Raw genomic sequence first — 12,480 nt, 5'->3', positions numbered from 1 at the left:
TTTTACATGCTATTGTCACATGCATATATTCGAATAAACCAATGTCTTATCTTATAGATTTAGAAGTGGTAATCAAATATAACACGTGATGTTTGTTCTTTTGTAGAATAAAACACAATTGAAACCTTAGTGAGTATGTTTTGGATCTGACTACAGTTGGTTTAAGAATGATGCATAATGGCTTTTAAATCCTTTAATTCAGCATGAAATTCTCGCCTTCACCCTAAATTTCTTCTCTAAGCGAGGTCATTGTGTCCGCTCGTCTTGAAGGTGATATTGGGGCAAGCGTGTCCACAGTCAATGTAGTGTAGAACTGGTCAAGCTTGTATACAGACGTTTTCTTTTCTTATCTGCGCTAGCGTGATCGTAGACCACACTTGCCTTTATCGGCATATTGTACCTTGCTGTTTATTGATTTCGGTCATCTTTCACTTCACAACAATACGGAGCTTGTTAATTTCCATGGCCAGTCTGGATGTCTTAAAAGTAAACGAAGAATGTTTAGTTCTGCCTCTTTAATATCCTTTTATTGAAGACGTACCAATAATATGTTAATGATAAGAATTGTCATAAAATATTTGTTTTTGGTGTTCAATCTCCGTCAGAAGGATAGATATCATATGTAAATGAATGCTGCACCCAAACAAAACAACTCATTCAGTTAAAATTAATGAGTGTGTGTGCATTGATTTGTGTCCAAAGGTGTGTGACACTTAACCATTCCTTCAATAACAGGCGGCTTCAGTCAAACCAGCCTCAATTAGATGGTGGACCTAGTGAGACAAGATCAACTACACCTACGTGACATGGACACTATTTACCAGTTCCAGCCTGTACATCGTGTCCTATCATATTAGGTATATTACAAGGAAAGTCACCTCATAATTCAAACTATAATTCAAATGATCATTCAAACTAATATTCCACACAAACCAACGTAAACGATCATTAAACTGCCAATCAAACAGTGAAACAATAGCGTCGTCACTGTCCGAATATTTGAAGTAAATTCTATAAAGTATCTTATGCCAGTCATACTTTCTAAATGTGCATTCTATGGCCGATGCTAGGCTTCAATTATTATCTGTCAACGTTCACTCTATTTAGGCGATAGGAGCATTTTATTGATTTAGTCCCTCTTAAGGGGACATCACGGTTAACCAATTTTTATTTTGAATTTTTTTTTATATTATTGGGTATGTCTTTTAAAAAAATATCCTTATGAACAATTACCATTCGAATTTGATGATATATGTACATAAAAAACGTCAATTATTAATTATAAACAGGTTATCACAATTCGTTGATCAACAGTCTGAATATGCAAATTTTGTGACATATACGATAAAATGCATGCGCACAACAAACTAAAACACCTGAAAACAAAAATGGCTTCCAATGTGAATCCACTGCGGTTTAAAACGATAACAGCTTCCGCAATGAAGAGAATAATAGGAAAATGGGTCAAACACAATCCTAGAATAAAACTGGGGAAGCAGTACAATAGATTGGAACAGTTCAAACATGAAATCAGCAGTAATACGGACGCCGCTCGTATTCTGCTTGATTGCTTGATAGTAGGTCATGACAATCTCTGTAACATTTACACAAACTCGGTAATAGTTACACAAACTCGGTAATATTTATACAGTCTGTACGAGTATATCGCTATTGTCACTATACTATATAAACAGTGTTTACACTTATTTACACATACACGTGTGTGCCGGAATATATACAGAACGTGTTATTTAACATTTAAACCACTGTATGATATCGTTATCCAGCTAATTAAAGAATATTTCGCCTTGTAAACTATCGTGTGTTTGTGTTGCCTCGATTTCAAAACAGTCACGTCATGATTTAAAAATAATTTCCGCGCTAAATTTAGAGGGGGATTCCCAACTAAATCGAGTGGTCAAGCAGGACATAGGGATCGACTGTGAACATTGGGACAGCACAGAAACATAACTGGAAAGGAACAAAACACGTACATTCAATGAAAATTATAATGTTTTTACCGTGATGTCCCTTTAACAAACATACTGAAGTGTAAGCGAATCCAAACTTTTAACTTAAATCAGATAAGATGAGGAAAAGATATCTTTAATACACATTTAAACGGAAACCCTAGCAAAAACTACTATCAGGAGTGTTCTGGAAGGATATGCGCTTTCTGTTTCTGAACCTGCCTTGTGCAATATCATTTTCACAAAAGCAGGACTTAGGTAGTCACAATACTGCTGCAGGTTGACACCTGAAAATCTTGACCTGAAAATGACCTGAAGACATTTTGCCTGTGTAGAGACATAGGGGCCAGTCTAAAGGAAGGCTAGATATCAGATATCTGATCACGCTTTCTGTCCCTGAAAAGTTGTTAGCAGCAGCTCTTTGCATTTTGTTTGTCCTTCCTGCGTATTGTATAATTTACAATCCCTAGTACAAACAAACACGTCACAAAAAGCAATATTATTAGAGTACAAGCAATACAGGTAGAATCAGGTAGTAACCCTCAACTGATGAAAGGGGGGTAACCTGTGTTCTCATTTAAACGTGACGTCTAAAACCAGTGAATTTCCAGTGGTATTTGTATGTCAATACCTCTAAATCTGCTAATGTGCTTATCTATTGTTGGGTTCTAGTTAACAATTACGAGCAGTCTTACAGCAAACAATCATATGTAGTTGAGCTCACGCATTCGGGTAATACGTTAAATCAGGTTGAATCGAGATATCATCATTTTTTAGATGTTTTTGAGAACCAACTGTGCGTATTTTAATATGTCTATTTTCTGTACAATTATCTAGGATTTCATTACATAAAGGCCCACATACGTTTTGCTAATATATATTTTACAGTATTTGCTTTTAGCATTTTCAATATGTAAATTGTTTAAGTTTTCCTATCAAAGCAGTGTAATGCCCGAGTTTTGCAGTTATTGACTTCATACGCCCGTCGAAATTCAACGGGCAGATTACCTAGCAAAGCGTCTACGTCTGCGTTCTTCCGTCCGTCTGTCGGTCAAAAATTGATCAAAGATGTGGTGCAAATGTCAGCGAGCCTCGTGCCCTACCTGGGCCTCGACCTCACGCGCCAGAAAAACACACCGTCATAAAGTTGTCTTCTTTCGTCATTAAGGTTACTATGTTATATCACAGGTGCCTGACTCGTTTTATAAAATAATAACATATAGAGTACATATACTCTATATGTTATTATTTTATAAAACGAGTCAGGCGCCTGTGGTTATATATCAAATAATTACCACAATGTATCATATACACTATGTGTTGCTGATCCGCACGTGAATATTTGAATTTTGCCTGTCATATTTGTACTGTGATGAATATTTATAATATGCGTACAATTCAATTGCATGTACGTAAATACATTGCGATCCAGGTATTCATATCATCTAATAGACGACTTCCACAATGATCATGCCAGGGTATAGGGCCGACCATCACTGCGCCATTGAAACGTTCATTTTTAAGAACAACGATGTGGCGCAGCGGTATAAGCTGCGGTATTTCTAGACGATTGGGTGCCGTAGATCGTGAGATATGGGCCTGGTCAGGGCACGAGCCATACATTTGTCTTCCTTTGTCAGTTGTGTTACTATTTTAAAACGGTATCTTGATCACTTTTGACACCGATTCATTATGTTCTATTTGTCTGCTATTTCTAACACCAGCCTTATTTCAAAAAGCTCTGGCTTTTGATATAAGTTAAACAAAATCCCATGAATACAAAATTCGTTCGAGTTTTATTAAGGAATAACGAAGATTATTAAAAGTGCTGGCCAGTCAAGTAATTTCACGATATGTAAACTTCCAATATGTCTTCAGGTCTCATAAATCCTAAAGTAAAGATAAGTAAATCCCAAAAATAAAGTTATCCAAATATGAAGTAATCCAAAAGCAAAGTAAGTACAAGTAATCTCAAGTTGTCACTAAATAACTACACAAACCTATATCACTAAATTACGCTAAACAACAAAAATATAGACTACACATTGGACTGAATCTCAGAGTAATCGCAAACTTCTCTGAGAACTGCTCCCAATCTAGAGTTCCCTATGTTTTCTCTCACACTCTATAATAATGTCTACTGGTATATATCATTAGAATGACATCATAAGTACACATATGGATTAAACCTTCGAACTACATCCTCACTAGATGACCGCACGATCTAAATGTAAATGAATCATGGGATCTGGACAGGCTACACGTTCCCATCAATTCAGACCCATATCTATACATAACTTAGCATACTAACTCCTCAACAATGACCTCATACCTAGATATATCTGGACCTACTCAGTCCATATCAATGACCTCATACCTAAATATATATGGACCTACTCAGTCCATATCAATGACCTCATACCTAGATATATCTGGACCTACTCAGTCCACATCAATGACCTCATACCTAAATATATATGGACCTACTCAGTCCACATCAATGACCTCATATCTAAATATATATGGACCTACTCAGTCCACATCAATGACCTCATACCTAAATAAACCTGAACCTACTCGGTCCACATCAATGACCTCATATCTAAATATATATATATATATATATAACAGGACATACTCAGTCCTCATCAATGACCTCATATCTATATTTAAAACATAGCTGTGATGTCATTCATTGTTCTTTCTCTGCTATAACTACGGAAGTCTTGGACAATTACCTGTAACTGTCCTATATGTTACCTTTTACTGTCTTATATGTTACTTTCTTTAAGACAGTTACATATAAGACAGTTGTAGGTACCTTAATGGAGTTACTGGTAATGTATCCATAATCCATTATGTATGCACATTACTTACAACACAAAGCAATATACACAGTCATCTTTTGTTTAATTGAAATCAAATAGAAACAAATGAATGAATTAGAACAAAGTGTCATTAATTCAAGAAAATTTGTCAACTGGCACAAAATACATCCACCTATATACTACGAGTATATTCCAAGGATTTGTTCTGGAAACACATATCTGGAGCACTGATGCTGAATTCTCTGTTGCCTGGAGCAATGGAATTCTCCTATTTTTCACTTAGCACTTTCACCTTTTTTGCAGTTGACACAGAATTCAAACATCCTTGCGCTACTGAACTTACACGCACTAGCTGGTCATTATAGATACGTTGATATGACCTTATCGCTGATGATCTATGGCCAGTTTTTCGGCCACTAGCTGCTCAACAACCCCAGCAGCATACAATCTTGTGGCTTATCAGTTATTATTTGTGCTTGTTTTTTGGTAATTCCAAGGCCCTGTTTTTCATTTTCGCATCCAAAATGCTCCGCAGACCAGAAAACTCGGCGTCACAGAGGAAATTGAGGAAACGTTCGTTTGTGCGAAAGTGATGTTGGATACTTAAAATTACTTCATTAGTATTTGGTTTATATTCACCTCCGTCTTTGTTTCTTAATTCAACCACAAAATAACTCAGAGCTTCATTCAAGTCAGAAAGCATATAGTCCATGATATTGTCTCCAAACTTCCGAATCATCTTGTTGTTTTCACACTTGTTTTTGCGCAAGAAATCTTGTTGTCTGTTACTCTTCTAACTTTTCATTTCCTGTGTTATTTCCTGCATTCCATTTTCCGAAAAATCAGAAAAAAAATGTCATTTTTTAGCGTGAAATCCAGTTTTGGTATATTTTCAATCAATCTCTTCTAATGATAAAACATCACTTAAAACACTGTCTGTGTCCTTACTTAGTCCAGGATCACAACTTGACATCTTAGATTGAGTGAGGAAAATTCCCGCATCACCATCGAATGACATGGTAAAAATTTCTAGAACTGAACTGTGCACTCCAAAAGCATGCTTCATGCATTCAGTCTATTAATGCTATTCATCACATATATAACAGGTCTAACTCAGTCCACACTAATGATCTCATATCTATGTATAAACTACTCTAGCCTTTATTTTACAATGACTTTCCCTATATACCTATATGTATAACCTATAGAAATAACTATATATATATAATTCCACGCTGTAGACCTCAATACTATTTATTACACCAGTCTGAAAAATCCCACTACTGATAAGACTTATCCAACTAATTAATCAAGAGAGCATGTGCAATGGACCCTTATCTCCCACACTGTCAATTAGAGCATGCATTCCTTATCATTATAGAGACTACAGAGAACCTGACCAAACTTACCAGATACAATGAATAATCAACATTCAAAATGATTTGCTCAGGAAGAAAATTGACTGTCGTTATAACTAAAACAAATCCAGAATGCGTATGTAAATATTGAGAGAAGCCAGAAATGTAAATTTACACAACTATTAATAAAGACATCGTATTTATTATAATTATTTGGAAATAGGTGCTACAAATTAAACAAAATAATGTCATTTCTAAAATCAAGGAATTTTCATTTTTAGATTTAAATGCAGCCTATTTACCAAAACATGAATGCATAAATATGAAAAATCATGTTAAAGCAAAGCGAATTATTTTCTTTGAATCAATTAAAAAGTACGAGAAGATATGAATCGTCAACGTCATTCCAAATATTCATCATACGATTGTGTGTAACTTGCGAGTTATCTCCCTTTGAACAGACTAAAAGTAAACTACTTGCGTTGTACAAATGAATCCATCGGTCAATATTCATGACAAAAATGAGTTCAGAAACAGTACGAATGAACCGACATATTGTTCGAGAATTTTTCGGGGCAACAAGGAAATAGTTGAAAACTATGCTAAAAACTGCAAAAAGTAACTAACATACATTTCTGTCGTAATCTATGATTTAACAAAGTAGAATTGTATCTACACAGTTCCTGGTGTCCTTTCCAAATACTAATAGAATCACTTATATACTTCCGACATTGGAAATCAGTAAAACATAGCAATGTCTCAAAAGCGCTTGTAATTTTGCAGATCAAATAGAGCCTTGGTACTTAGCAATATCACTTGTTAACGTTCAAATCAGAATGGTAAAAACATACGACAAATGGACATGTCTTTGTGAAAACAAAGCTGACTACGGAGAATCATAATCAGACTCCAAGAGGTATTGTGAATATTATAAAGCACATCAATGGTGTGTTACGAGAAATCTATCAGATGAAACAACTAGGAAATCGATGGATAGACCATCGACAAGAGGGTTAAACAACTATGGATATGAGGACAAATATTAGTCTAATGATTTTTTAACGTTGTGTTTCCTGTCGGGAAATAGTAATAAATCATGTATTTTATCTCTGTGACAATTTGTTCTGTGGGGGCTGACATTGGATAACACTTAATGTACACCTACATATTTTATAATACAGTTACAGTGTCGTCTAACTTAACATATACCGATCCTGCATCAAACCCAATTTATAGCATTTAATTAAACTATTCTTTATTATGTAAAATGCTATGGAATTGAAATGAAGCACAATCAGGTTAAAGCAAACTTGATACTCGTATCGAATCATAACGATATCAGATTGAACCTCGATAACATCAGTTATTCTCATTCGATACTTACATTGTTTATAAAACATTGAATGTTTTAGACTAGGTTATATAATTACATGTTTTTCTACGTGCAGGAAAATGAATAGTGGAACTTCACTTAAACGATCATGCACAGCACATTAATATTCGGCCAGTTAAGAGAAAGTTGAGAAATGAACACATATGACCGCTAAGGATAGGGAGATCATATTTAAGCAACTATAAAGCAATGTTGATATCATGTTTCCTTACTGAAGAGTAACTCTGTGTCATATCCCTAACTGACATGTCTTCTACATGGCAGGCTGATTATCTATCTACCCTTTTGTCTCTTGCAAATCGATTCAACTGTCAATGAAATTCATTAACCACTTTAAGTTAAATTGATGTATGCTAAAATGTAATACAATAAACCTGATATAACTATTAATTCAGTAACGCAAAAAAGAGATCTATCAATGAATTTTGTGACATCATTTTTCTGTATTTCATCGGACACGCTTTCTTTTATCTCGACAAATGATTCTTGATTATCATTTATAGCATGAATGTCTTTTTCTAAAATACCAGCAACCTGGGTTGAGTCGCCACGTCCTTTTGTACTGTTTCTGTTCCTGCTTATACAACATCTCACCATTGATAATAACCATATTGGAAAGTGTTTGACGTCACTGACAACGTCACAACACAGTGACAATATCGTCAGTAGTATAAGCAGGCAGCTGAAGCACATCGCCCCCAGGAGAAAGTAAGACGCACCAGCGATAGGGTCCGACACCTTAGGCATTACCTCACCTATACTGGACATATAAACGGCCATCGACAGAAACATGGTCACTGCAAACGAGATCCTTTCGCCAGAAGCGGCGGGAAGAAGAAACACACATGGGTTGAGAAAACACAATAGCAGAATTGGAACATTCAAAGACAGAATGAAATATTGAGGCTTTCTTTTTAAATATAAAGTAAATTCTATTATTGAAACATCTGTTGTCAGCTTGATGTTTCTGTTGACGGAGGTATCGTATATTTCCCACGCACCATTTGGTTTAAAGAAATCTAAATTAATTATAGATGAATTGATGTTGAGTTCGACCTCTTGGATCGTGTACATCCATGGTACAATCATTATCCTACAGATATGGGAGTCAGTTGGAAAATAAGTCATGTCAACATCGCAAGTGGATTTGACCATTACTCCAGGATTGTAATTTATGGTACCAGTATTCCATATCCTGATATCGAAATAGTCGTCGCCGATTATATCGATGTCGTCAGCTGATGAAATCATAAAAATTCGCGGTTTCCATACATGTGATGAGTTTGAGACATAATTAGAGATGCCACCATACTTACTGGAATTCCATGCCAGTCTGTAATCTGTCCATTTAATTCCTACGAAAGAGCTCAATTGTATAATTTCAGAAACCTCATCAAAATCTAAAATTGCCATGAGGAACAACGACGTGTCAACATGAACAACATCAGTCAAGTTGTAAGCTGGTCGAAAATTTTTGTTGTAGCTTTTGAACAAATCTCCTTCCAACTTCATGAGATCGTCAATGGTACTGGTCGCTGTTACAGACCGATACATCACATTACTTGCAATAAGAAACAGCAGAAACAATAAACACGACATTGCTTTTCTGTATAAGTGTGTTGTGTTCTTCGCGCACGGCTCAGGTTGAATAAATTATATCTAAAAGAAAAATGAAATAAATATTCATTTTAAAAGATAACCAAATTGTTAAAATGCATTTGGCAATAATATTATAATCAAAATGTATAGTTATTAGCTTTTGATAAAATACATACAACACCTAAACCAGTGTATAACGAAAATGCACAGAAAAATATTTACTTTCACATATGTGTTCGCCATTACTCAACCTCAATAAATGTAATGGAAGTATAACTTTGAAAACAATTAATATCACGTAAAAACCTCCTTAATTAAATTGAAGATAGATACCTATGCCGACGGCTTATCGATATGATGTTCCTTGGAATTTTCTTCAACAACAAATAGACCATATGTATCAACAAGGTACAAATAAAATCAATGTGTGAATACTCATTTTACTTTATTTTAAAAAGTGTGATACCTAATTACCCTACCTTTGAAAAGAGGCAGCTCCACAACTTCCTATTTCAGATTGATCGCATACCTGGGAATGTCATCCAAATTGACTTGGTCATAACGATCAGCTGTACATACACGATTGTGGTATGGTTAACATTCACCAGTCTTAGTTAACATATCCATTGGTCATATCCTATCATGTGTAGAACAACAAATGTAACCTTTCAGTACAATAGTTCGAGACAAATCCAAGTAAAATATCATTATATTGCCAATAAAACATTACTGTATGAGGCTGATTTCATTTGCAAAACAATCTATCAATTAGTATCTTATGTCAATACAGTAATGCGTTCTAAATGTGTGCTCTATGGACAATTTTAGGTCTCAGTTAGTGTAAGTTAATGCGTCCATTCCATTTGTCCATAAGTAACAATTGATCTTTCAACAAATTTAATGAGGTGTAAGCGAAGCCAATGTTTTCGCTAAATATTGGTAAAACAAACAATACAAAAATGAAAATACAAAAAGACGTCAAGCACTCAGAAACGAATCAGAAAGCACTCATTTATTTCGCGGACGTATATATTCACTCGCGCGCACTCGTAAATATATTCGTCCGGACAATAAACTCATGCTTTCTGATTCGTTAGAAAAACACAAGTGTGTGGTCTTGCTTTTATCATATACCTTTAGTATTGTGTAGAGGTCAAACTTAAAAATGTATTAACATTTATGGTTTTTGCAAATATCGGGAACTTTTCAGTTCGCCTCGTCTTTCAGAAACCGATTTGAACTTGTTTTAGCAACACCCGTCACCGGTACTTCACCCACAAGTCATGTAGAGAGAAAAAAACAGAGCAGATTTTTGTCATATACTTTCTCTGTGATATTTACCTGGTAAAACAAATAATCCACAAGATACACACACATTTCTCATACATTTTGTCGTAATAATTACTATTTTAAACGATTGGCAACAATAAACGGTTAAATAAGAAACGTTCACAAAAAGTATAAGTAAATTCTCCCAACTCGCGATATCGCTGCATTACGTCACTGACACACAAAAACTCAAAATTTCCCACGGTGTAACTTCAGTCATCAGAATCAGAGTCGGGCAGCTGTGCTATGCGTCTGTACTTACGAGGACGTGACATGCTGTGAGATGTGTTATTTTTTGACTGGGATGATAATTGAAAGGAGATATTGAAAGTTCCTCCACGGATATTTTCACCAGAAAACATTCCCGTCGCAAGATTTTGCACCTCTTTCTCACGGGGACAAGTTGTGACGGCTGGTAGGTTTTGACTGTGTGATGTTTCCGCCATTGGCCTACGTGATACTGTGGATGTTACACTGGAAGATATAGCAGACTTCTTCACGTTTTGAAGAGTTTCGCACATTTCACGTTGTTGGTTAAAGGAAGCTACGGCATACTTATTTACACTATTTACGTTTTTGTGACCAGATAATTGCATAATAGTCGTAGGAGCAACGCCGGAATGGAGGAGTTTTGTACACAGTGTTTTTCTCAAGGATTGGTTGTTGGTTTTTTTCCAGTAAGACCGGCGTTACTTGCCATTGTTTTCATCATTACACCGAGTTTGTTTCTTCCAACTGGCTGGTTTTTGAACCACTTTCCACCAGTGCTGTTCTGATTGACAGCGATATAAAATGGAGACTCCGGTGTATTCATGGCCTGAGGACGGTGCTTGGCGTACAATTTGTAGGCTTCGATTGGACATCGCCACTTAATTTCAGGATTTTGAAACTGTTTCGGATTAAATGATCTTACGTGAGTACTGTTTCCGCCTCTTGTTTTTGTTGTTCTTTCGTTAAATTCTAGGTATTCTGACCCATTTTCATCTCTTTTTAATTCTATGTCTCCCCATTTCAATTGTCTGTTCTCATCACATCCCCTGAACCCCAAAAGTTTAGTGTTATTGAACCATACTGTGTTCAGCAAAGCATGTGGGTTGCCGTGACCAAGCTGACCGCATTCCCACAACATTTCCTCCTCATTTTCACTGACAGGTTCGGCTTTATTGGGTCGGTTCCCAAGCCCTTTCTGTTTTAACTCTTTCCGTCGAGATTGAAGTACCTGTCGACTTGTGCTGAATAAATCTGAGGTTAGAATGTTGACAAGATAACCATTTTCCCTCAGATAGCGGTCGATGCCCCTGTGAAAGCTGGTTAGGGTATCAGGTTCATAATTAGAACCATCATTCTTCTGAAGAGAAAGCAAAAAACCACCAATGTATATATCTAGTTCAAATGGCAGAATCTGAAGAATGTCCCTGCTGTCATACCTAGGAGGAGACTGAATACACTCTTGAAATCTTTTAATACATCCCTCAGTTTTCTTAACAGTATTTTCATTTCTTTTACTCATTATATAATTTCTTAAATCGGAGACACCGGAAGTATACGTACTGGATGGAATCACGTCCGCGTCGTCTATTTCAGATGAAACATGGGGTTCAGCCTCAGGGATGGGGTCAGAGGGAGGGGGAGCGCACGATGCGATGGTTGATGAATGTGAATTTGGCCCCATTCCCATTCCATTCCCAGATATTGCCATTTCATTACACATACCTCCAGCTTCATGAATACTGGATTCATCACTTATGTCTGAATCCATCAGCAGATCATGCAAGATGTCAAAATTGCCAGCAAATGCCATTGTAAACAAACCCTCTCAGGCGTCCGTAGCAAACGACAACTTGCTTCTATATTTACTGCCAACTTTATTTCTCTTTCTCAAATGTTTATTTAGAAAGCCTAAGTAACGTCCATAACTCCGGAATTTTAATTAAAAAATATGTTTATGCTTCATATTTTTTTTTAAATCTCAAACTTTAAAAACTATCCAAAAATATTTACCA

The 12,480-nt window shown here is 35.9% G+C and overlaps 1 protein-coding gene across 1 annotated transcript; it reads right to left on the bottom strand.

Annotated features, from left to right (window-relative positions):
• Window positions 1–10,836: 10,836 nt before the first annotated feature.
• LOC117319471 (uncharacterized protein KIAA1958-like) lies at window positions 10,837–12,278 on the bottom strand. The gene has a single exon (XM_033874265.1). It carries the CDS (start codon window positions 12,276–12,278, stop codon window positions 11,127–11,129), a length of 1,152 nt encoding a protein of 383 aa, XP_033730156.1. The 3' UTR covers window positions 10,837–11,126.
• Window positions 12,279–12,480: the final 202 nt, after the last annotated feature.

This window comes from Pecten maximus, unplaced genomic scaffold, assembly GCF_902652985.1.
Source record: "Pecten maximus unplaced genomic scaffold, xPecMax1.1, whole genome shotgun sequence".
Lineage (NCBI taxonomy): Eukaryota > Metazoa > Mollusca > Bivalvia > Pectinida > Pectinidae > Pecten > Pecten maximus.
This window is presented reverse-complemented; position numbering and strand designations above follow the sequence as displayed.

Bases quoted from the DNA above. Each gene is read 5' to 3' on its own strand.
- LOC117319471 (XM_033874265.1), bottom strand. From the start codon at position 12,278: ATGGCATTTGCTGGCAATTTTGACATCTTGCATGATCTGCTGATGGAT.